We start from the raw sequence: 27442 nt of genomic DNA, 5'->3' as shown, positions 1-27442 counted from the left end.
ACTTTATCATCATACAGGTTAAAAAGAAGCCCTGTATAGATAAAGTATGTTGCATAACAAGGGTTACATCCAGGCAGTGCAATTCCTTAGCTAGTTTCCATATGCAGAAGCTGCTGTTTCCACAGATTTGAGCAGTTTACCTAACTAACAACCTCCTATTTGGTAGGCTGAGAAAAACTTTGAATATTAGTTTATGAACCTCATTCAAACTTCACCATCTTTCCTACAAATATTCATGGCCTGAAAAAAAAACAAAAGCAAAAATACCCTGAATATCTCATTTATTACTAAGATCAATTCCCCCTTAGTAAAAGGAATATCTTGTACTACTAGAAGAACTTATTAGCACTGAAAACAGGGATTTGCTTAAAAATCTTAAAACATGTTCTTAGCTTTGACCATTTCCCTAAATGACTCTTTAAAACTGAATGTGACGAAGTATTTAAATGATTTATTCATAAAAATAGGACAGGTTATCAGAGAAGATCACTGTTCTAATGGTAACAACAACAAAAAAGAAGAAAACCGCAGTACAGAAACTGAATAATTGATAGAACTTGTCTCCAGAAAACATCAATGTCTTATGTTAAGTGCTTATGAATAATAGCTTTCCTTTTTGTAGATTTAAGATTTTTATATTACTGGTTGAAGACAGTAATAGATCAAAAGTTAGAGAAAAATAACAATTTAACATACTTGTTTGAATTCCAGTCTACAGCTAAGCAGTTGACTCCAGTGGTAAAGAAACCTGTAAGTGATGGAATTTGAACCAGTATTTTGGTCTCACCTTTGCAATTTAGACTTCAAATAAAAATAAAATTTATAAATTTCTGTCAGTTTAATAACTTAAAAAATAAAAGAACTCTGTTCATTATTTAATCTTAGCATAAGTAACAATAATCTATTTTTTCCACATTTACAATGGCAAGGTTCATACTGTTTAAAAAGTGAGATAGTTACCCTAGGTTTAAGAGGTTTTACTGTTGGAATATCAGTTCCTTCAGCTCTTTGTCTGCTTGAATCAAAGGTCTTCCGTTTTTTAGTGGCGGTTTTCTGGCAAATAGGTCCATGTTTTTTCTGTTTAAATGGGGAAATGAGATATAAAATTTTATTTTTTCACAAGGCAGGACTATAAAATTATTTAAGTTAACATTATTTAAAAATATCTAAGTATAATAAGAAAATTTGAACACAAAATAAATAATAAGGTTGTTTTCACCTCAATAACATTACTCTAAGTTATTTTGCTCATAATAAATTACAGAGAAATAATCCTTCAAAATTTTATTAGGTGTTAAGTATCCTTTTCATTTTCACATTACTAAGAGTAGGAAAAATAATGTAATCAAGTGAAACTTGAGTGAAAAAAAAAGTCTTCATTGAATACTATATAGCAATACTAGGAAAAGGATGTAAATGAAGAAGAATTCATTTGTCAGGGAGCTTTCAGAAAGATAACATAATAGGACTAATTTGGATTACTAAAAGCAACCTAAAACAAATAGATTAAAATAACAATAAATCATAGGACAAAACAGCAAGATTGTGTCCTTCCTCCATATTATCCTTTCCTCCTATAACTCAAGCTTTCTACTTTTCTTCACCTAGGGTTTTCTTACTCTTCTACAATTTTTTTGTAATTTATTCATTCTTTTTTGTTGTTTTTTGGTGGGTCAAGGGCTTGAACTCAGCCTGGGTGCTGTCCCTGAGCTCTTCAGCTCAAGGATACCTCCCTATCCCTGGGCCTAGGCCTTGTCCCTGGGCTCTTCAGCTCAAGGCTACTTTCAGTTTTCTAGAGGTTAACTGGAGATAAGAGTCTCAGGTCCTTTTGTGTCCGGGCTGGCTTTGAATCTCAATCCTCAGATCTCAGTCTCCTAAGTAGCAATTTTAATGTTGTAGATTTCAATAAAAGGATTCAAGTTTCTTAGACTAGACATGCTCATGGTAGGTGACTGGAAGTCCATGCCACCATGCCTGCTACATTTATTCATTTTAAGAATACTATGAAGTTCCCTTGTTTGTCCAATTAATAACTGGATAAAACAATTCTCTCTTCGTTATATGAAATGTAGAGATTAATGACTATGAACTAAATGCATCTTTTTTCATCTGTACGCATATTTTCTTTTTAAGAACCCTGAAACTTTTTCTGTACAGAAATCAAACCTCACATTTGATTTACTTTTTGTCATAAGGCCTCATACACTATTCTAAGAATATACTAAAGAATGCTGACAGTAGTCAGTGGTCTTACATACTTCCCAGTTGTGTTTCAAAACACAGCACTATAAATATAGCTATTTGAATCAAATATTCATTAATTAAAAAATGAAGTTAGTAGAGTACCACTTAGAATTATCATATATGCTTACTTTTGTGAGTTTAGTCATATATGTCAAGAATAGATGGTGTTTATTTCGAAAGCATTATACAAGATGTAGTATTTATAGTAACAGTCCTTAAATATTAAACATAAAAGTTTGCTTGTGAAAACTCTAATGTACTATATGTATATGTATATGTACATGTAACTATAACCCCTCAATATATTACCCCAACAATAAAATAAATATAAGCTTTGAAAAATGAATGATTAAAAAGATAACTCACAGACATGTTGGAGAGATGTTTCTAAAGTATTACAAAAAGGCTGGCAGAAGGTATCTGCTGGTAAGGATCTTTTTTTTTGTTGTTTTTTGTTGTCTGGACCTGGGTACTATGCCGGAGCTCTTTAGCTCATGGCTACCTACCACCTTACCCCTTGAGCCACAGTACCACTTCCAGTTTTCTAGTGGTTCACTGGAGATAAAGAGTCTCAGTCTTTTGTGTCCAGGCTGGTTTTGAACCATGATCCTCAGATCTCAGCCTCCTGAGTAGTTAGGATTACAGTCATGAGCCACAGCACCCAGCTTATTACTTTTTTTTTTTAAAGAGGGAAAAGGCAGTTTGGGGGCTTGAACTCATGATTTGGACACTGTCCCTGAGCTTTCTCACTTAAGGCTAGTACACTACCACTTGAGCCACAGTTCCACTTTTGACTTATTGCTTAAAGATGTTTCATAGACTTTCCTGTAAGGGCTGACTTTGAACCATGATCCTCAGATCTCCGTTTTCTGAGTAGCCAGAATCATAGGTGTGAGCCAATGACCACAGAACCTTAAATTTTTTAACTTAAGCCCCAGTATTGGCTTAAACTCAGGGCCTGAGCACTGTCCTTGGGCTTTTTTTCTCAAAGCTAAATGGTCTGCCACTTGAGCCATAGCACCACTTCCAGCTTTTTTCTATGTATATGGTACGGAGAAATTGAACCTGGGTCTTTGTGCATGCTTCGCGAGCATTCTACCATAGGCCAGACTCCCAGTTCCCTAATTAAAACTTTTTATTATTCGTAAGTAGTTGTAGGAAGTTTCGTGTTAACAAAACATAGTAAAAATAGTAGAGTAAAAGTCAAGCCAGAACACTAATCAGCCGAATATTTTTAAAACGTTGCTTATCGATAATAAATTCTAATATATATTATTTAATGTATTAATAAATTTTAAATAACAGCTAAATTTTAAATATACTAATGTATATATAAATATATATACATAATGTAGATATAAATATATACGCTTATGTACCTTAATTTTTAAGCTATATGCATATATATTTGTGCCAATACTAGAGCTTCAACTCAAGGCCTGGGCACTGTCCCTTAGCTTTTACTCAAGGATGATGCCCTACAAACTTGACACACATCTCCACTTCTGGCTTTTTGGTGGTTAACTGGAGATAAAAGTCTCAAGGATTTAACTGTTTCCTGCCTGGGCTGGCTTCAAATTGTGATCCCCAAACTTCAGCCTCTTGAATAGCTAGAATTACAGGTACAAACTACTGATGCCTGGCACAATTTTTATTATTTTTTTTTTTTTTTTTTTTTTTTTTTTTGCCAGTCCTGGGCTTGAGCTCAGGGACTGAGCTCTGTCCTTGGGATTTCTCAAGGCTAGAGCTTTACCACTTGAGCCTCAGCACCACTTCCGGCTTTTCCCTATGTATGTGGTACCGAGGAATCAAACCAGGGTCTTCATGCATGCGAGGCAGGCACTCTACCACTAGGCCAAACTCCCGGCCCTGACTGAATACTTTTAATTAAGATCAATTAAAGTGCTCTTATTTGTGGCTAAGTAATTACAAGTACCTAAATAGTAATATGTTTTAGCTATTCTTTTAAAATGGAAAAAGGCCTTTTTTAATATATTTTTATTGTAATTAATTGAAGGGTTACATTATATTCACCAGATAGAAGATGCGTTACTTAACAAACATGTTTTTGTCCCCATTTCCTTACCCCACCAAAGCCTTTTTCTTTAGATTTTTTCAAACTTGAGGATAGTATAATGAACTCCTATTTACTTATCACCCTACCCAACAATTACTTGCATTTTAAACATTGTTTTCTCCTTTTTTTCTCCCTGAATGACTTGAATGCACATCCTATGGATCATCTCATTTTGTGTATGTAAATATATTGTTATGTATATTTAAGAGGTGTTTTGTTTTTAATATGTTTGTTTCTAGCAATATTTTCCCCTTACTACAAATGATTTAAAACTTAAACAGGAATTCAGAAGACCAGTGGAATCCTAAAAAGAACGCTGTGGAAGAATAATGCAGACAGAATTGAGACTTTTGAACAAAAATACTATGCGGTGACCCTTCAAACATTATTTCACATTAAGTTCTTCCCATAATAGTTATCGTCAAGTATTAAATAATGACATTAAACTCAGGAGGGAAAAGGTACAGACTCAGTGTACTCACTAATGCTACTGGAAAGAATGTTCTTCCACAAATCTTGCAAGGCAGTAATTCTCCAACTTGGACAACACTTCCATTATCTGAAACAGAAAAGAATAAATAATTTCTATAGATTAAATTACAAACTCAAATTTTTATGTTCTCTCTTAGCTTCATAAATGAGTTGTCAGTTCTTACAATAAACATCTTGTGCCATATTGAAGAAAGCGAAATTATTAAAATGACTGAATGCTTCAAGTTACTTGTGATCAACACGGCCATGGTAAATATGAAAACTGATATAGCTGGAAATATCTAGGTTTCTTAAAATGATGTAACCAAAGTAATCATGTCTCTTACCTTATAAGCTATTTCTATTGTAAATTATTATATTTTTGAACACACATTTTTCCTAATAGCTCAGAAGAACTATCATTGGTTAAGTGAACAAGTAACTCCTGAGATACTATAGAAATTCTAGAAAAAAAGATTCTTGCATTGTTTATTGCCAGATAATAGGAAGTATGTCACTTAAGAGCTAGTTATCCCACACAGATCCATGTGTATGGATGACTGTTTCCCTCCTTTATATATAATACAGAATTAAGATTCCCTACACCAGAAAACTGACATTCAATTAAAATTAATATATTCATCTGTTATATCTGGATATAACAAAATACCACAAATGAAACAGAAACATACATACTCGGTAACTCAAGTAAGTCAATGTATCATTTTATTTACTATGTAAATGTGAAATCTAAATTTATTTTCATATTCCTAATTTCCAAAATAATTTGCAAACCTGCAACAATTTCTAGACTTTGAATTATTTGTTACAGTTCAAATTCTTTTGCCATATGAAAGACAAATAGAAAAACATTTTCATTAAGAAGTAACATGAGGGCTGGGAGTTTAGCCTAGTGGTTAAAGTGCTTGCCTAGCATGAATGAAGACCCAGGTTCGATTCCTCGGTACCACATATAGAAAAAAGCCGGAAGTGGTGCTGAGGCTCAAGTGGTAGAGCTCTAGCCTTGAGAAAGTCCAAGGACAGTGCTCAGGCCCTGAGCTCAAGCCCAGGGCTGGCAATAAATAAATAAATAAATAAATAAATAAATAAATAAATAAGAAGTAACATGACCAAATGGAAAAGGTACTTTAGATTCCATAATATGCAATCTATGGCAACTGCTGAGCTTGCAGAAAGCTAATCAAGTACACCAAAATAGACATTAGAGAAAGTATTCAAACACAGTAACAGAAGAAGTTTTTTTTTTTGTTTTCTAACTGTTCTAATACTCCAATGCCCTACTTACAAGCAAATAGTGGCTATTTGTCATCTCAAATGTGAGGCAATGTCTGTACAGTAGCAGTTTAACAGTAGACATTACAATGGCAAAGCTAAGATTTGCCTGATTTGTCCTTCTCTAATATCAAGGGATAGGTTACTTAAGGAGAGAAGTCTCATTTATCAAGATCACATAACTTCACCAAGTCTACCTGCCACGTGGAATCTATTAAATACACTAAGAATGCTTTTAAAAAGATGGTTCAAGTGACACCGTATGCCATTAGACTTACTTACAGTTTTTATGTAACACTTTAAGCACTAAACAGTGATTTAAAAGTCAGTCAAACGTAATGTTTAAAAGTATCACATATTTTATTTGCTTTAAAATACATTTCAGTATATACTATAGCTATTGAGGAATAAAGTGGTAAAGCATATTGGGCATACATGAAAACCTGTATCAATCTAGACCACTAAAAATAAACATCTATTAAGAAAAAGTTCAATAACATTAAAATAATCCAACTGCCTACTGAGTACTTAGTAATTGCTAAGCACATACCATGTAATAATAGTAGAAAAAAATACAGAACAATCATTGCTCCCAGAAAGCCACCATAATCTTTTTGATTTAAATACTAAATCTAAGAATCAAATCATCTCACATTTTTTTTTTGCCAGTCCTGGGGCTTGAACTCTTTCCTCAAGGCTAGAACTCTACTACTTGAGTCACAGCTCCACTTCAGGTTTTTTACTGAGTAATTGAACCCACGACTTCATATATGCTAAGCAAGCACTCTACCACTAGGCCAAACTCCTGGCTCATCTTCCATTTTATATATATATACACATTATCAACCTTACAACTTAAGAGCAGCAGAACATTACCATGTGATAAAACCCAAATGATAGGAATCAATTCCCATAGGCCAGGTAATGGACTTAAATGCCTTTACATTCATTGTTCCAAAAAGAATGAATATAAAGTAAGATATTAATCACTCCTGCAATAACAGAACTCTGGAGGTTGAGGCAGAAGAATCACAAGTTCCAGTCTACCCTGGAATACACAGCTTAAAGAAAACAAAATCATCTTAATAAAAAGATAAAATATTTTTGAAAGTCATTATTTAATTTAAAATAGATAAATCCAAAGTTCTAGTTTCCTCTTGTATTAGTTGATCATGGAGCAGGAGTCCTATATGTCACAAAATATAACTTGTATCTGTGTTTGTGTTGATGACAAGACCTACTAAAAAACTTAAACCAAGAGTTCATGATAATTAACTTAGGTATAAGTCGAAATCTACATTTTGTTATAATAATATTTACTAAAAGATATGTAGTAGAAAAGCACTAAAATTTAACTTCAAGTCTCAACATCTTTATAAAGACTGAGTTCTGGATAACAACCAAAAAAATCAAACCTTCATAAATTTGAATTCCTCTTTTATAAAAATAAAGAAGTTAGATAAATTACTTTAAAAACATCCATTATATGAGGATGATGATCACATCATGGTATAAATGTGCTTGCCATTGCTTAATTGCAGAGTTGACATGGTAAAATTCAAAGTTGTATCTCTATCTATCTATCTATCTATCATCTATCTTTTTTTCTTCTATAATTTATTTTAAAAAGTAAATGTAACAAGATACTTAAAAAAGGCTAGATACAAAAGTAGTTAAGCTGTTCACGAACATTTAAAACTTTCCAAAATGTATTTTCAATTATCATGGTTTTATAAAACATTTACACAGTTATCAGAAAGTGCCCAGGCTGAGTATATATAACTGAAATACCTTAGTACAAATGTCTAATTATAACTGAAGTGCAGTAATCTGACTGACTGAATTGAAATAGGGATACAGAGAAAAAGAAAGGTGATTGTGACTAACGTATTGTGCATTGCCCAAATGTACAAAAAAGTGCCTTCAAAGGAACACATTACATGCAAAAAATTAGTAATATCACTTAATATCCTAGAACTCAATGCAGCAAAAGTGATTTCATCTGTAAGATCTGAATGTTAAGAACTATTAAAAAGTTCTACATACATATACACAATTGCAGCCAACCACAAATTAAACACCATAAAAACACAGAACATACTTAATTTTTTATTCTGAAATTCCCTATTCCCTCTATAAAAGAACCTTTGCTGAAACTTTCCACAAAGGCAGCAGTGAATTTTGAGAACATTTTATATTTCCCACCCCCTCAGTAAAAATCTATCTTTTAACCACAATAAAAATCTTTAAACCACAAAAATACATCCATTGTATGAGAAAATACCTGTTCAATCTTCTTTAAAATTTTAGACATTAGTATGTCACATATTGAAATGTGCATAGCCTTATAAAAATAAAACACATTCTACCTTGCAATGTATGAGGACAAACCTCACTAATCTCTCCTAGTTTCTCCAAAACTAGAAAATCTTCATATGTATGAAAACATAACCAAGAGTTCTTTAAAAAAAGTGAAAATTATAGCAGAGAGCAAAAGGAACAATAAATATGATGAAAACGAATCCAATCAAAAAAGTACTTTATCAGTCTATAACCCCTAGAGAATTTAATTAGTGAATTTATCTAGCATTCCTTTGATTCTTGTATAAGTAGGTAACAGTGATTTCAGTATTTGCCATTTTATTCTTGTGCAGTACTATTATACAATATAGGTAATGTGAAAGAATTTGCTATTATATAAAATACATGTAACATTTAAATATATATTTAACAAAAAGGAGAGCATCTTCTTCAAAGAAAACACATCTTAAAACCTAAGACGGTTCTTCCCATTGCAAGTATGTCTACTTCATTATTACTATACAGTCTTACCTTCTACCACAGTTCATCTGAATTTAACCTTTACAGAACTCAACAAAAATCTCTTCTGAAGTACCTATCATTAATGATACCACTTTTTTTTCCCAAGACCTTTTACAAAATCTACTCACTTGTTATCAATCTTGAAAATCTCGAGGTTTTTTTTTTCTTTTTCAGCTAACTTTACAAGCTTTCCATGCATAGTTTTCAACACCTAACCTTCACCTTCTACTCCACTTACTTGCACTTTAGTTCAAAACAATAGCTTCAGCCAAAACTGTCCAACCCTTAAAAGCTCACACTTGTAAATCCTAGCTACTCCATAAGCTAAGATCTACATGATGGAAGTCCAAGGCTAGCCTAGGGGATAAAGTAACCATCAAAAAGCAGATTGGAGGCTTAAGCAGTAGAGCTGCCAACTAGCAAGCTCAAGGCTCTAAATTTTTCCTGCAAAACAACAACAAAAAATTCAGTTCTCTCTGTACATTTTACCTCTCTCTCAATAATACTTGCATTGTCTTAATACGGAAGTCCCCTATTATCCTCACTTTTGATTTCTGTGGTTTAATTTACTGACAGCCAACTACAGTTAAAAATATAAGTATTTATCTTGACTCTTTCAAAACAGACCCCATTCTCATAACACTATATTTTATTATTGTTTTCAATCTCTTATTGTGTATAGTTTATGTTAAATTTTTCTTATCAGTATATATGGACTTGGGAGTTTGGCCTAGAGTGCTCACCTAGCATGCATGAAGCCCTGGCTTCGATTCCTTGGTACCACATACACTGAAGTGGCACTGTGGCTCAAGTGGCAGGGCACTAGCCTTGAGCAAAACGGGTCCAAGGACAGCACCCAGGCACTGAGTTCAAGCCCCAAGAATAGCAAAACAAAAAAAAAGTATATATGTATAACAAAAGATAAAGTACATAAAAGTTTCAATACTGTCTGTGGCTTCAGGCATCCATTAAAGGTTTGGGACTGTATAACATCAGATTTAGGAACACCACTGGAAGTCAGTTCATTGCTGAATTTCTTCCATTACTAATCCGAGCAGGATTAATGGTTTCTTTTCTTTTTCTTTTTCTATTTGATGGTCCTGGGGCTTGAACTCAGGACCTGAACAACTGTCCTTCGGCTTCTCAAGAATAGAACTCTACCACTTGACTCACAGTACCACTTCCAGCTTGTTCTATGTATGTGCTACCAAGGAATCAAACCCAGGGCTTCCTGCATGTACTCTACCAGTAGGCCAAACTCCCAGCCCCATTGCTTTCTTTTCTTACTGGTCATCTTCAAAACTTTGATTCGTGGTCATGTGTTCAGAAAATATATAAAATGTTGGGTCGGAAGTTTGGCCTAGTGGTAGAGTGCTTGCCTAGCATGCACAGAGATCTGGGTTCGATGCCTCGGTGCCACATACACAGAAAAAACCAGAAGTGGTGCTGTGGCTCAAGTGGTACAACTCTAGCCTTGAGAAAGCCCAAGGGCATTGCTCAGGCCCTGAGTTCAAGCCCCAGGACTGGCAAAAAAAAAAAAAAGAAAAAGAAAATATATAAAATGCTAAGTACTGATAAACAATGAAGAAAGAAAATAATAGGGCAAAACAGAACATTGTAACAACACCTTTAGGAAGCAGATCAGGGAAATGTGATAAAATAGAAATGAACAATTTTAAGGAATAGTGATGACTGCTCACTATTACTATAATTGTCAAATTTGAAGCCTCTCTTGCATCTTTATTTTATAGGACCTTTCTATAGCATGAGAAACCGCTGATAACTTTCTTTGACTTTTAAAATCCTTGCTCTTCTGATTTTTATTTTATTTTTTTATTCTAACTGCAAGTTTTCCAGGTTTCACAAATGAAATGGAGACTAACAAGACTAGTACTTAGGCTACTTATTTTAAATGTCAGATCTTATAGTCTTTTAATCTGTTACTTCATGAAAATTATTTTGCTCCCATATGACAAAATTTTAAATGTCTTTAAACATTCCTCTTATCCTAATTTCCTGTTCTGTTATACCCTAAAACATTAGATTATCCTAAGTAATTTTCTTAATTTGCTAAATAGTTTGCTTAAGTGATTAAATGCATTTATAACCATATGGGTCAATGTCTATATACAAAGACATCTGAATGCATAACCATATTTCTGAAGCCAAAGTCATTACTTAACCTTAAACATTTCTTCTTCTTAAAAGAGAAATAAGCCAGACTCTTATTTTTCATGCCTATAATCCTAGCTACTCAGGAGGCTGAGATCTGAAGATTTCTGTTCAAAGCTAGCCTGGGTATGATAGTCCATGGAGACTTTTATCTCCAATTAATCATCAGAAAACCAGAAGTGGTGCTGTGGCTCAAAGTGGTAGAGCAGTAGACTTAAGCTGAAGAACTCAGGGACAGCACCCAGGCCCAGAGTCAAGTCTACAACTTACAAAGAGAGAGAGAGAGAAAGAGAGAAAGAGAGAAAGAGAGAAAGAGAGAGAGAGAGAGAGAGAGAGAGAGAGAGAGAGAGAGAGAGAGAGAGGAGAAATAACTTCTAAATCTATCTTCCCTTTGAATTCCTCCATCTCTGCCTTAGTTCCAATGCTCCATATTATATACATATATGTTTATATATGTATATATGTGTATGTATATGTATGCGTATATATATATATATATATTCCAAGTTTCTCTGTTTTCCAATTATTTAGGGCTCAATATAGACCATGTGCTCTGTTAATCTACTTTGGACTGTTTCTTTTTTTTTTTATTTTTTTTATTGTATTTAGTAAAAGGGTTACATGATATTTGCCAGATAGAAGGTGCATTAATTCACATACATTGATACCCTTTCACATGTCTTGGTACCCATTTCCCTCCCCCCTACTTTGGACTGTTTCTAAGTACCTATCCTTCCTATGAGTTTACTCATCCAATAAACATGGGGTTCTATGCATTAGGCATTCAGCTAAATGATCAGTATAGTTTTCAATAGCTGCCTAAATCATAGATAAAAAGAAGTAAAGAAAAATTGAAAAACAAGCCTTTCCAATCCATTGGCTACAAAAATAATCTGCAATATAATCAGTATCCTCCCCACAAAAGAACAAAGCTAGAAAAATAAAGATGAAAAGTTATTCAATGAATTAGTCTACACTTATGCTACAGAAAAAGAAAGTAGAAACATTAATGAGACTTATTGTCTGCCTTTAAGGAGTTCAAATGCTGCACTGGAAAATAGCAATTCTGCTCCTAATCAAGTTCAAAAAAGAAATAGGCAGCCTGATATCTATCACTGCTGTAACTGCTTTTTAGGATATTATGGAGGCAATGAAGTACTAAATATGGAGACATCTTAAAAAAATTTTATCACCTCTAATTCTACAGATAGTAACACTTCTAAAAGTTTAGAATTCTGTTAAGTGTAAAACTACTTCTATTGTCTTTGGATACATCTGTATGACATTTAGGTGAAAAGCAAAGTTTTTTTTTTTTGCCAGTCCTGGGCCTTGAACTCAGGGCCTGACACTGCCCTTGGGCTTTCTCAAAGCCAGCGCTCTACCACTTGAGCCACTGAACCATTTCTAGCTTTTTTTCTATATATGTGGTACCGAGGAATCGAAGCCGGGTGGCTATGCATGCAAGGCAAGCACTGTACCACTAAGCTAAACTCCAGGCCCACTAAGTCTTTATTATTCAAACCATACTCCATTAGCAACTACACAATCATAAGCAATGGTTTACATTTGGCTTCAAGTTAAACTGTTCAGTATAAATCCTGTATCTTTGACACTCAGGATGTATAAGTGCCATAAGATCAAAAATAATGTAAGTGGTATGTGATTAACATATAAATAAATACCTCATTAAAAAAAGAGAGTAAGATTATTACCAACAGAACTTTTCAAGAGTCCATACACTTCTGTTTCCACAAAAGCTTGTAAAGCCAGAACCTGGTAACTGGTTTCAATTAGAAATGCAAGTCTAATTCTACAGAGCACAATATTTACTCAACTACTATTACACATTGAGCAAACTTCAAAATTTCATACAAGATACTGAAACATAAAAAATAAAAGATACTCAAACATAAGGTAACCCCACATCTTAAAAGAAGTAGATGGAGACTTCCAACATAGAAAAGAAACTATCACTGTATGGATGTTTATTATATGATGACATGGATGAATAAACTGACTAGCAACTTTAAGATTTAAAGTTTTGATCTTTGCCAAATATGATGAAATAGAAAATTACTTTTAAAGAAAAGGGGGAAGCGGAGCAGGAAGAAGGCCAAGGGAAGAAAACCTTTATTCTTCATTCAACATAAAATTCTCAAAGCTTTAATTAGATAGTATCATTTGTAATGATCAATATTCAAATCTTCACTGTTTTCCAGAAAGAGAACAGTTTTCATATATTTCAACCTAATTCATCACAACCATCGTTGATGATAATATCATTTTATCTAAAAATAGATTAAAAATCCAGTGTTGTTTACCATGATACATCAGTGGAGTCCTTAATGCCAATAGCCTATAACATTAGAATTTGCGCATACTCCCATGTAATTGAATACAATAGTGTTCCATTACTAAATGCATTCTTAAGTACTGCTTCACTATTAATATCAACAGCAACTTAAAATGAAAGGACTACCGAAGGGGCCGGGAGTTTGGCCTAGTGGTTAAAGTGCTTGCCTAGCATGCATGAAAACCCGGGTTCGATTCCTCAGTACCACATACATAGAAAAAAGCCGGAAGTGGTGCTGAGGCTCAAGTGGTAGAGCTCTAGCCTTGAGAAAGTGTAAGGACAGTGCTCAGGCCCTGAGCTCAAGCCCAGGACTGGCAAAAAAAAAAAAAGAAGAAGAAAGGACTACCGAAATGGCTAAAGCTTTAATGTTTTTATCCCTTGTTGCATACTCAAGATAGAAAAGTGCTTAGAATATATAAAGGAAAACCTAGATGAAGATCCCTGCTTTCACTAAACATTAAACAGTAAAATCTGAAGACTGGTACTCTTAAACTAAATATGACCTTCACAGGAAATACTACACTGCAGTTGCCTGCAGATGGCAACTTGTCAGAGTTGTTTACCAGTTATCTTCAAGGTGCTCAACATGAAGGCTTTATCTCAAAGTAAATATATGAAATAAACTCCTATGACTGCCACTTGTTTTCTGGTGAGTGTAGAACACTGAAAAAGTTACCAGTTATCACTTTGCACTTCATAATAAAACCTGAAATATTTTCCTCTGCATCATACACAGAGCTCAATGCCTGGTTCTTTATTCCATCTACCTGAATATAAGTAAATGAGGAGAAAAAAGTTAAATCCTAACAAGATCTTTCCATACTGAGGACTTGTTCATCAGAAGGATAAACCACAATTTAAATCTTTTGCTTTTGCTAATGCCAGTTTTCTTTCCCCTCCATTCCTTTGTTTTTAAACTAATGTAGTCCTTGCACAGACTGTTATAAGAGAATGGAGGAAAATTGTGAAGGATTTGGGAACAAAGCAAAATCAGGAGTCATAGTTACAGCTGAAGGACCAAGGCTAGTTCTCCCTCACAAGTCCTCTTGAATAAGCCATCCAATCCATCTGGTAACCTATTGTCCGGGTTGGACAGCTTGCGAGTGACAGACACTTCCTTAGGAGATGCTCTGGCATCTCTCCCATGGAGGATGCTGCAGAAATGTGAAAACAGCTATGCAGGGGAAAGTGGCCATGGGAAAGTGTCAAGTGACTGACGGTGGGAGACCCATCCCGAAGGACCAGCAAAGACAAGGCAGTGGGGAGGCCATGGGCATCAACCTGGACTCCAGTCTGCGAGGAGAAGGAGAGGAGAAAAAGAAAAAGGAAAGAAAAAATAAATAAAAACCCGGCCAAGCGACTCATCAACTAAGGGAGCACAGGAGTTAGGTAGGATCAGAAGATAGAAGGGAAGGTCTTGTGGGCTAGAGCGGGCGCTGGCTGTGTAGGAAGCCCAGCCGGAGCCCGTCTAGGCGGGGCCGCCGGAGTCACCCCTCCTCGGCGTCGGAGTCGGTCCGGCTCCTACCCACCCAGGCCTAGGTGGGGTCCGCCACTCCGTACTTCCCTTCACCTCTCCGACACATTGGTGTCCAACGCCCCCGAATGTTCTGGGCCCCAAGCAGCCCGGCCTGCATCCCTTCACCTACTCACCTTCCAGTCCCTCCATTGCGCCCCCGCCTAAGAGTCAACCACTCCGCTCGGTCTGCGACCAACGCCGCCGCTGCTACCGCCGCCGCTGCTGCCGCTGTCGCCGCCGCCGCCGCCACCGCCCAGCTCTGGCTGTAGCAACCCGACCGCGCCTCCTACCCGCTAACATCACGGCTTCCGATTGGTCCTTGCAGGAAGGGGCGGGGTTACTGGAGGCGGGGCTTTCGCGGGACGGGCAGCGCCTCCCGTGGTGTTCTCCCGGCTCCCTCAGGTTGGCGGCGGTTCTGGTCACCCTCCAGGGAATCCCAAGCCTCTGCAGGAGGCGTTCTAATGCTACCCGGCAGCGCCTTTGTTCTCCTCCAGCCAGGTCAATTCTCCCATTTCTAGAGTATTCCGGCACCTGAGGAACTCCTCGTTAACCAGGGAACGCAAGTATGTCTATTCCCTTAAGCAGTCGTGGGAAGCAAGCCTATGTCTCTCCACGCCTCTTTCCCGGCTGTGTTTACCCCAGCTGTGTTTTGGGTGTGTGAACTGAAATTATTTTACTAGGGGGAAAAAAAAACAAAAAAACAATCTCTTTTTTTTTCCTATCTGGGATTGTGAAAATGAGACAGCTCTAAACCCGAGGAACCAAATCTGCTCAGTAAAAACAAAATAACAAACCACGGGCCAAAATCTCATCTGGGCCTACCTGGGACTTCACCATTCTCCAACCCACACAGTCCTCTGGCCTTCTAGCTAATGAAGTCAACTCAAAAGGATGCTTGACAAGGGACCCCTAACCCCAGGGAGAGGCCTGATGCAGTCAGAGGCAAAACCTCCTGGGATGAAAATAGCTTTCGAAACGTTTTTCATCATTTTCCTTAGCAATCTAACAGATGTCACCCGAACCAAGTTACTTGGAAGAGTTGATTTATCCCTAGTAAGCAGTACTGTTCTTTGACTCGAGTGTGTTCTGTCCATAACAACATTTAATATTCAAGCTAATCTATTTAATTGAAAGATTATAAATTATTAAAATAATTTGCATCCCAGAAAGGCACTGACTCAAGGAAAGTATTGTTTAAGCAAGTAAGGGGGTCTTACCTTTCTTTGGAAAGTGGGGGTAAGTGCCTTTGGTTGTTACAGTCTTTTTTTTTTATTGTGATTAATAGAAGGGTTACATTATATTCACCAGATAGAAGGTGCATAACTTCACAAACATTGATACCCTTTCTTATGACATGGTCCCCATTTCCCTCCCAACCCTCCCCCCCAGTTGATGAGGGGATCAACAAGATGTGGTATTTGTACACAATGGGATTCTATGCTGCTCTCAGAAAGAACGACATCGCGCATTTGGAAGGAAATGGAAAGACGTAGAAAAAATCATATTACATGAAGTAAGCCAGTCTCAAAGGAACATAGGCCCAATAGTTTCCCTCATTTGCCATAATCAGTAGAAACCTTGGGCTCTCCTAGCAGAGATTAACAGTAGAACAAAATCTAGAGACATTAGGCCAAATAGTATGCCACTAAATGTAAGGACCTCCAGGATAAGGAAACAAAAGCCATATAATGAGTGACTGTTGTCCTTAATGTATATGTTATCTCTCATCTCTTTTGCTGTCCCTTGGTTATCTCAAATTGTTACAATATTTCACCTTGTTATCTGATATATTTTAGATGTGCTTAATTGGTTATTTGAAATTGGATAGGGAAGGGGGGAAATCAAGATGTTATATAGTCTTATCTCTTGTATGGAAGGAGGGAAGGAAAACTTCATCCATGTCTGAATCATTACTGATTTTGTGATATATATATATATATATATATATACATTATATATAAGTGGATAGAAAAAAATCCTGACATTGTTCAAAAAGAATTGTGCTCTTTATCTGACATATCTGTGTATATGACTTACATAACTATAACTCCTCTGTAGTAACAATAAAAATGCATAAAGAAAAACTATAACAAAAAGAAAAAGCTTCAAAAAGATCATGGAGAAAAAGCATATAATGAAGAAAAGATAAAAAGACAGAAGCCATTAACTCTACAGATTACAATTCTTGAAGTGAAATAAGGCAACCTTATTAGATATAAAATCTATAATAACAACAAGTAATGATGAAGCAATGAACGCTTCATTATATTAGAAATGTTTAGTTTTTCTTCAGGAAAACTCAATTATTCAGTCTTCAACCATTATTCAAAGTAAATACTATATTTTTCATTTTTTGAATTAAAGTATTAGTGTTATAGATGTCCCAGATTTGATTTTTGCCAATATTTGTACCATTAATGAATGACAATTTGCTTTTAAACTGTTGTGTCTAATGTATTCTTTTTCCTTTGCTTTGTCTTCCTGCTACTTTATATGTAAACACAAATATTCAGATATGTTGTTTAATAAGTATCTAGATAGGCATTTGTACCATGAATTGTAATTCTCTAAAACACATTCTTTTCATATTGCCTTTATCAGGGTACCAGAGTGGATTTCTGAGTAGAGAGGTGTCTGCTTTCATACGTTTGTTTTGTTTGCTTCCTAAATGACTGGCTCACTTGTGAGTTACTTTTCTTGGTGTTTTTCTTTGACAACTTCTATTTGTGTACAATTTATTTCAACTGGCAAGTGATAGTATTATTTGATAATAAAGAGACATTCACATACCCCATATCATACAACAAGGGAAGCAGAATTTCTTGAATGTTTACTGTCACAGTCTAGAACCCCACACTAGGAAATAGCTGAAATAGATATAGCCCTTTCTCATTACCTCATGTCCATTATTTGTTGAACTTTGTATTATGTTCTCTTCAACCACCATTCTTTTATTTGTTTGTAAGGAACTATGTTATTACGTACACTTTCAACAAGAATTTCAAGTATTTCAACCCATAGACAATCCAAATTTCTGATAGAACAGCCAAAAAGTTGACCCACATTTTAGTGTCTTTCTGAGCTAAATAAAACCATGAAGTTATTAAAGACTTTTAAAATTTAGGTATGTATAATTTTCATTTATAATTTAGTATTATCATTTGAAACCATGTGCTAAAAGTTATGATACCACTTATGTGGTCTAAGAAATTTATTGACAGAAAAAGAAATTCAAGTGACTAATGATTATTTGTAATTTAATACTGTCACTTTTGTTCCTGCTCACTACAGATAGTCCAGATCCATACCTGAAAAATGTTACATTCAATGAAATATATTTAATTGTCTATAAACGTAACAGACAAGAATCACTTAAGGCCTGGCTGCTGTCCCTGAGCTCTTCAGCTCAAGGGTATGGCTCTACCAGTGAGCCACAGTGCCACTTCTGGTTTTCTGACTTCAACCACCATTCTAAGTAGCTAATCTTTATTTCTTTTTCACCTTTTCACCTTCCAAAGCACTAAGCATATCTATACATATCTTCTTACGTTGAAGACTAGTTTTCTGTCAGATCTCGCACAAAAGTCAAGTTTCCTTTCAAAATGAACCTTTTGATTTTCCATATGAAATAGGGCTATAAATGCTCAGTGAGGATATTTGCTTGGTTTATCTGTCCTTGGTTTATCTACCCTGCTCTGTAGGACATTTCTCTCCTGTACAACCTGAAAATAAAAATTAATAATCTCAACATAATGATCATTTACATCAATAAGAAAGCAAATATATCTGCCTTAACCCTTTGAGAGATGTTCTACACTGAGGAAGAAATTTTCAGTTGGCACTGGGCACTGTCCTTGGACACTTTTGCTCAAGGCTGGTGCTCTGCTCTTTGTGCAACAGAGCTACTCCTGACTCTTTTCTGAGTATGTGGTACTGGAGAATCAAACCTAGGGCTTCGTGCATGCTAGGTAAGCACTCTACCATTAGGCTATGCTCCTAGCCCCTTCAGTTGGCTTTTAATTGTTTTACTTTTTAGATTGAAATAAAATCAAAATTCTTTCAGTGTTCAGGGATAAACAAGTGATAGCTCATCATGGCCTAGGACAACCAGAAAGCAAAGATAGATTGAGGAGTGTTAAAGGTAGAAGTCTGTTGAAAGAAAAATATTCTAGGTAAAATAATAAGAAAAGGGAAGAAACATTGAAACACAGAGAGAGAAACCTCAAACAAACTTTCTTTTGCGGCTAGAGAGCTTCTATATTCACAGTGTGACACAAAAGGGACTATCAATTGTGAAGGAATCTCTAAACCCTCCACTCTTGCATCCAATTGAACAGTAACTTTTCAGTATTCTATTATGATTCTATCATTACTAGTTACTATAATTACAAATAGGTTTTTAATTACATCTGAAAACCCATGAAGATTCTTGTTGATATCTTTCTGTGTACATATGAAGGTTTGCAAACTATATAACCATGTAATTCAATTGTTCATGCAAAAATTGTATTTTGAAGATGTTATTTTGCCAAGTGCCTGTGGCTTATGCCTATAATCCTAGCTACTCAGGAGACTGAGATCTGAGTATCATGTACAGAGCCAGCCTGGGCACAAAAGTCCCTGAGACCTATCTCCAGTCACCAGAAAATGGGAAGTGGTGCTGTAGCTCAAAGTAATAAACATTAGCCTTGAGCTGAAGGCTCAGGAACAATGCCAAGGGCTTGAATTCAAGCCCCAGGACCAATCCACTCCCCTACCCCCAAAACAAGATGTCATCTTGCCACTCGTTCTCCATTTTAACATTCTTTACCAGCAGCATTTTCACTGTGGGCACCATTCTATTGCCCTAAACTCTCAGATAACTTTGGATATACAGTACTGCTTTGTATGTTTCTGTTTTTAATTTGTCTAGGTGATAAAGTATGGATTTAATTCTACTTGTAATCTTTATATTTTAATTTTGACATTTAATTTAATTTTAACCACTCATTCAGGGATAAACTCATGTTACTTTATATAATACTAGTTTGCTGTATCTGAGTGCTGAGTGATACCTTATTGTATGCATAAATTGTGTTTTACTTACCTATTTCTATACTGAAGAGTTGCCTCTTGTGTCTAGCTTGCTGCCAGAATGAGGATCTTGGTGTGTGTCCCCTTCTGATCCTGGCCTTGACTGGGGATATATACCTGGAGTAGATGACTGGATCATATTTATTGATAGTACATGTACCCAGATTTCTCTCTATAATGTAGCAGTACATTCACATAAAAGTACATGAAATATATTTGTAAATTTCATTAATAGCTGCCTTGCCTCCAAATTTTCACCCATCTGTTCAGAGTTAAGGATTGTTCATTTCTTTGCATACAAATTCAAATTTGAATTTCAGTTTTATCAGTTGTGTTTCTCATACTTTTCTTATTGAGTGAGAAATCTCTATCTCCTTGGTGTTACAATTACAATTACAATTATTGATTTGCTAATTACAATTACTGATTTTTTTTTCAGTTTAATCCTGTTAAATCAATCATTTGAAATAGTCCCCTTTTTCCATGGGCGTACAATTTTTGAGAGTTTGAAAAGAATAAGGGGACTTGTGTACTTGCAGCCAAATCAAATCTTCAAAACAGAGAAATGATTTAGAAAGAAAGAAAACTAGTATCTTTCACATTCTATCGAACAGTATAAATTGATACCAATGTCCAGAACTGATTTAGAGAAGTTATAAAGTTTAATTTTATCTAGAATTGCCTATTGCCATCCGGAAACCAAATGTTTTCTAACCAAGAAAACCTGATATATAGGCAGGAAGAAAATTACCAAGAGTTTTTCTTAGTTTATTAACTGTAATCCCTTCCTGGACCCTTTACACTTGCTTAAAAATGTTGTAAAATATTACAAGTATTTGATGATGATGATGACAGTGGTGGTGCAGACGGTGTAAGAACAAACAAGGAAAACACCACTCAATTATAAATTACCTAAATGAATATCTGGAAATTTCTTCATGGTTTTAAAAGCTTCTGGATCCTTTCCTAAAACATCTATTAGATAATACAGTTTTTGTAGCTGCATTTCAAGGGAAGTGACATTTGAGAATTTACCTTATAGATAGGTGCTAATTATTAATATAAGGGACTACTTGCTTTTTCCTTAAGAACAAAGTAAAAAGCTAAAGTTCTAATTTTCATTACAGATACATATGCAGACACATATCTACCCTCAAATATTTAATAAAACACCTATATTTACATACTTATCTTTCCAAATAGGTTGGTTGCATTTTTTACTGTTGAAAATATACTATCCTGCTGCTTATTTACTATGTATATCTAAGTTATTCATTTAGCATATTCTCTAATCTCAGTCACATGTATCCAACGTTGGTTTGCCTGCTGTTTGTAAGAGATTTAGTTTCTGAAACGTATGTACATTGTGTTTCTTAGCAGCTAAAGAATGATCAACAAAGGAGGAATATTAATCTCTTGTAGTTCTTTTTCTAAAGCATAATGAAGTTTGTGGCTTCATTAGCAAGAAATTCTAAATTATTAAATATTGACATTATTGAAATCTTGTATATATCATATAGACAACATTAATTTTCAAAGAACTTTGATACCATGAAAAACTGTTTGAATTGTAGTTAGTTTTTCTTGGGCATGTCATGGAATGTGAGGACTGAAATAAAGGCGTGTATTTCCTATTATTCTTTATTTCCTTCAATGATAACATATCTGTGGTAGTGTTATGTTACCCAAGCAGGATTTGCTGGAACTCTATTCAGGATACTTCTGTGAAGATGTTTTGGGATTCAATAAATATTTAAAAAAGTAGACTTGGAGCAAAGTTGGTTACCCTCAATCCTATATATAGAGACTAAATTCTGCTAGTACACTGCCTTTGGTTTCAAACTGAAAATTCTCCATTTTCCTTACTTTGCAGATTATGCACTCTATAATGTCTATAATCAGCTCCTTGCTAGCTCTCTCACTCTTTCTCTCTCAGTTCCTCTTCTTCATCTTTATATGCGTGTGGGCGTGCGTGTGTGTGTGTGTGTGTGTGTGTGTGTGTGTGTGTGTTATTTCTGTTTCTCTAAAGAATATACTATACTAAGTTAGGTAGAGGTATAACTAATGTTTATGAATCACAAAATAAAATAAAGACCATTTTTCTGAGAATACAAGTATCATGACTTTATCTTCTACTACCACAACTTTCCCTAGACATATTTGACATATTTACTGAAATTCTGCTCAGTATGATAGATTGCTGGTTACACAAGGAGTGTCTTTTCACTTCTAACCATTTTTCTTCAGGCTGACCTTGTATGTCTTAATTTTTTTTTTTTTGCCAGTCTTGCGGCCTTAACTCAGGACCTAGGCACTGTCCCAGAGTCTTTTTTGTGTTCAAGGCTAAGGCTGCATCACTTCAGGCATTTTTTGAGTAATTTACTGGAGATAAGAGTCTCAGGAACTTTATCTTCCTGGGCAGGCTTTGAACTGTGTTCTTTAGATCTCAGCCTCATGAGTAGCTAGAATTACAACATGAGCCACCAGCTTCCAGCTTCAGGTATCGTTTCATAAATTAATTTTTTACATAATTCAATTCTAGGCTAGTGTAAGATTCTCACCTTTAGGAAGTTAGATAGTGGTTAATTGAAGCCAGGAGTTTGTGGCTCATGCCTGAAATCATAGCTACTAAGGAGGCTGAGATCCTAAAGATTATGGTTAAAACCAGTCTGGGCAAGAAAGTCTGTGAAACTCTTATCTTTAGTCAATCAAAAAAAAGCCAAAAGTAGAACTGTGATTCAAGTGTCAGAGAGCTTATGTTGAACCACAAAGCTCTGGAACAGTATCCAGGACTGGGTAGTCTCTCTCTCTCTCTCTCTCTCTCTCTCTCTCTCTCTCTCTCTCTCTCTCTCTCTCTCTCTCTCTCTCTCTCCCCCTCCCTTCCTCCCTCTCTCCCTCTCTCTCCCCTCTCCCCCCCTCTCTCTCCCCTCTCTCCGCCTCTCTCTCTCTCCCCCCCATCGTCTCTCTCTCTCTTTCTCTCTCTCTCTCTCTTTCCCTCTCCCTTTCCCTCTCTCCCTCTCCTCCCTCTCTCTCTCTCTCACACACACAATTTTATTAATTCAGCAATAATAAAATCATAATATATTACAAATAGCAAATAAGTACATTAAAAGCTAAATGAAAGAATATTTAATACTGAATGTTTTAATCTGAAAGATTATTTTGGTTTGAGTCCCAGGGAATTGGATTAATGAACAAAATTGGACATACAATGGAAGTTCTATGGAGATTTACAATCTAAACAAAATAATAAAGATATGGAGGACACAGAGGAATACATGCTGATAATATTTAAAGTATTCACTGCTAGAATGAATAGTCCTAGTCAAATGGGACAAACAAAGTAGAGAAAAATATGCTCATAATTTGGAGCAAGGATAGTTTCTTTTAGGATATGGATTTTGTATTTTTCCTTGAAATATGTATAGGATCAAAAGAAGTGTTTTGGTTATATTGAACATAATATGAACAAAGATAGAAAAGGAGACACAATAGTGGCAAGTTTATATGATAGTGAAAACATGAAAGATAAAAGAAAACTATGCATATGAAATTTTTTACTGGTTCTTTATTATATGTGAAAAATTTAAGCCCAAGCTACAAAAGGTCATTAGTGTTAGGCACTTGAATTAAATTGATTTCACAGAAAATGAAGTATCTTCAAGTATGATGATTCTTGAACATAACAAAAGTTATTTTAAAAACAAAATTTAGAAGAGGAAAAGGTATAAGAAAACGAAAGAGGGGGCCGGGAGTTTAGCCTAGTGATAGAGTGCTTGCCTAGCATGCACGAAGACCCGGGTTCGATTCCTCGGTACCACATACATAGAAAAAAGCCAGAAATGGTGCTGAGGCTCAAGTGGTAGAGCTCTTGACCTTGAGAAAGTCCAAGGACAGTGCTCAGGCCCTGAGCTCAAGACGACAACTGGCAAAAAAAAAAAAAAAAAAAAAAGAAAAGAAAGAAAGAAAATGAGAAAGGACATAATACTGTTCAAAAAGAAATGTACTAATTATCTAATATATGTAACTGTAACCCTTCTGTGAATCACCTTTACATTAAACTTTGAATTAAAAACAAATTTAGGATGACTGTATTTGGTAGAGACAGTGAGCTGATGAAAACTGACCAATAGGATTACATGATACTTTATTTAGTGAAGGAAACATCCAAAAGATGTAAGTAGTAGTATTTGTTTATATGATTAACAAAGAGAATGTATAAGAAGCTCAAATAACTTCATAGCAAATCCCCTAAAAATCAATGAAAAAATATGTAATAGACCCATAATGGCATTTCTCAAAACAAAATATAAATGACCAAAAGGTATATGAAAAGACTCAGTGTCACACTCTAGGTTAGAAAGACTATTATCAGAATAGTTAGTGGGAATGCAAATTAGTTTAGCCATTATGGAAAATAGGAAAGAAGTTCATAAAAAATAGAACTCCTTTAGATCTCCTGCTAGAGTGTTTATACAAAGGAAATGAATTTGTGGAAAGAGAATGCTCATTGCAGAAGAGCATTCAAAATAGTCAAGTTAGGAAATCAACTTGTGTCTATCAAATAATGGTTTGGATAATGAAACCATGACACATACACAATGGGATATTATTCAGTCATGTGTAAGAAGACATTCTATCATTTGTGATGCTAAAGATTGAACTGGAGATAAATTATAATGAACCAGGATCAGAATGAAAAATAATGGATGATATATCATTCATATATGGAATATAAAAACAGTTGATTTCATAGAAAGTAAGATTAGAATGGTGGTTACTAGTGTGAATTATAAAAAAAACTAGAAGAAAGAATTGTGAGAGTTTTCTCAATAATGAAATAATATGTAGGACAATTATATTTAACGACATAAAATATGTATGCATTCTGAAACATCACATTGTATGTACTGAAGTATACATTTATAAGTTTATCAGTTAAAAGTAATTCTACTTAATAAAAGACTAAAAGTAATTTTCTTTTTAAAGTTGAACATCAGCCAGGCCATTAGTGGCTCCACACCTGCAACTCTAGCTACTCAAGAGGCTCAGATCTGAGGATTGTGATTTAAAGCCACCAAGAGCAGAAAAGCCCATGAGACTCTTATCTATCTAATTAACTGCCAAAAGGGGGTGTGGGGTGGAAAGCCAGAAGTGGATCTGTGGCTTCACTTGGGAAGAAAAATTCAGGGATAGTGCCCAGGCCTTGAGTTCAAGCCTCAGGATTGGCACACACATAAAAATAATTGAATATCAATCAGAACTGTTATAAAAATAGAAATTGAAATGATTAGTCCCACTGGTTTTTCACAAGAGGGTAGCTTTCATAGTTTTATTTTACAAAATAATGAAAAGTGTAGATTTAAATATATAATATACATACCCTAGCTAGTATGTCAAGAAATTGCTTTTCTAGCAGAATAACTACAAAACCAGTATTATATTTGCTCCTTTCAAAGCAACTTAACAATTAGAAGACAGACACATAAGTACACAAAAAATCAATACAGATAGATAGTGGAAAGCAGAGCTATTACTATGTTTGGATTGACAAAGCAAGATGTACTTCAAATATGTGAATTCTTCATAAATAAAAAATAGATATTAAGTTAGATATCATATTATTTGCATATTGCCAAACTCATTCTTTAATTAGAAGATATTAAGAGTCTTCTTGGGAGGCTAGGCATTTCAGAACTTGGCTGCAATCGCAGGTATTTAGGAGGCAAAGACAGAAAGAGTGAATCAAGGCCAGACTAAACACTAAACAAAAACTTAGCTAGATCTTGTTTCCAAAACAAAGTGATCCCCACTGTTGGGGAAGTGAAAGTAAGATAACCAAGGTCAGAGGCCTGACCTAAGCAAAGTTAGTTTGAGATCCTGCCTGAATACAGACTAAAACAAAATAGTTCTTGATCACCTAGCTCTGAGGCTCAGGCCTGTAATCCTAGCGACCCAGGAGGCTGAGATCTGAGCAGCACTGTTAAAAGCCAGCCTGGGCACTAAAGACTTTGAGACTCTTATCTCCACTTAACCATCAGAAAACTGGAAGTAGGGCTGTGGCTCGAGGGATAGTGCTGTAGCCTTGAGCTGAAGACCTCAGAGACAACGCCCAGGTCCAGAGTTCAAGACCCATGACCCAAAAAGAAAATAGTCCTTGATCGAAATGCAATACCTAGTACTTTAATAAACAAAAAAGCGGCGGCAGGGGGGAGGGGAATGAGGGGGGCAGAGGGTGACTTCCTCCTTGTATGCTGAGCCTCTTATGGAACCACACTTGTAGAATTCAGTTTTAATAAATGAAGTTAAATGTTGCTATTAAAATATAAGCCTCAAATGCATACATGAAGCTTTGTGGGAACAATTTCATTCCTTTTTTCTGTGGACTACATAAAATAATCTTTACAACTATGGAAAATGATTATGTAATAGATTATTCACAGTTGGAAACTTTGGGGGAAAATGAACTAATATCTTTACATCATCTTCTTATGTGTGAAATGGAATGGGAGCATGCAGCATTCAAGGCTGATGTGAAAACCAGGTACAGCCAAGACTTTTAACACATAATTGACCCTTCTCTATCCTTACTTTCTAAATTATTTTATCTCTTAAAGTTGCCTTGATTTTTAAATTTAGTATAACTTAATCCATAATTTTAAGGGCTAAACAGGAGAACATACAGCAAACATTGTGTTGTGACACCCTGAAGATGATTCTTTTTAAAGCCAAATTTTATAGTCCCTAAACGTTGTTAAATATTGAAACAAATTCACAGTAATAAGAAAGGCTGTACTGAATCACAAATAAAACCAAAATAATTTCCCAAGAGCTTTCATATAATTTTATCTCAAATCCTCAAGATAATAAATCTCTAAGACAACTAAAAACACAAGTTTATTTTCTAAGGGGGGTGTACTTTATTCTGGCATTTGTGACCAGAGCTTCTTCACTATGTTATTTTTGGTCATATTTTTGTTATTTTTATGAAATAAATGTGGTCATTCTCAACCAAAGTTAGAGGAGAGAATACTTCTGTTATTTTTTTTTCAATAAAGCTTTTGATTCCAAAAGCAAATAAACTGTTCTGATAGTCAAACAGGAATGTGAAGTGCCTACTTGGTATCTTGCTTAACAGAGGTCATCTGGTGCCTTGGTTACTAGACAAAGACAACTGCAAGGCTGCCAGGAGACAAATTTTAAGTTCTGTTAAGAATGACAGGAAGTATTTTGATTCTCAGCAGTGTCGGAACACTTGTGGTTTCCTTAAGCATACAAGACAAGTCTTCTCATGTCTGTGGATTTTTTGAGTGGATGAAAATCATTCCCTTCTGGACTTGGTTCTTGATTGGAATGTTGACACATACAATGCTTGAAATATTAGATTTTATTTGGATCTGTCAGAATTTACCCTGGCACT

The 27442-nt window shown here is 35.2% G+C and overlaps 1 protein-coding gene and 1 long non-coding RNA gene across 3 annotated transcripts in view; one reads left to right on the top strand and one right to left on the bottom strand.

Moving 5' to 3' along the window:
- Positions 1-15197, bottom strand: part of Zc2hc1a (zinc finger C2HC-type containing 1A) — a 40115-nt gene extending 24918 nt beyond the window's left edge. For both annotated transcript variants that reach the window (XM_090338978.1, XM_090338979.1), the window contains exons 1-3: positions 15084-15197; positions 4804-4880; positions 961-1077 (exon numbers count right to left, since the gene is read on the bottom strand). In XM_090338978.1, the coding sequence (XP_090195104.1) occupies positions 961-1077; positions 4804-4880; positions 15084-15099 (210 nt within the window). In that variant the 5' untranslated portion in view covers positions 15100-15197. The remainder of the gene's footprint in view (positions 1-960; positions 1078-4803; positions 4881-15083) is intronic.
- Positions 15198-15362: 165 nt separating this feature from the next.
- LOC150058908 (uncharacterized) overlaps positions 15363-27442 on the top strand; it is a 44678-nt gene continuing 32598 nt past the window's right edge. The window contains exon 1 of the long non-coding RNA XR_016536659.1: positions 15363-15512. This is a non-coding gene — a long non-coding RNA (uncharacterized LOC150058908). The remainder of the gene's footprint in view (positions 15513-27442) is intronic.

This window comes from Megascapheus bottae, chromosome 9 (genome assembly GCF_031878675.1).
Source record: "Megascapheus bottae isolate mThoBot1 chromosome 9, mThoBot2.hap1, whole genome shotgun sequence".
NCBI lineage: Eukaryota > Metazoa > Chordata > Mammalia > Rodentia > Geomyidae > Megascapheus > Megascapheus bottae.
This window is presented reverse-complemented; position numbering and strand designations above follow the sequence as displayed.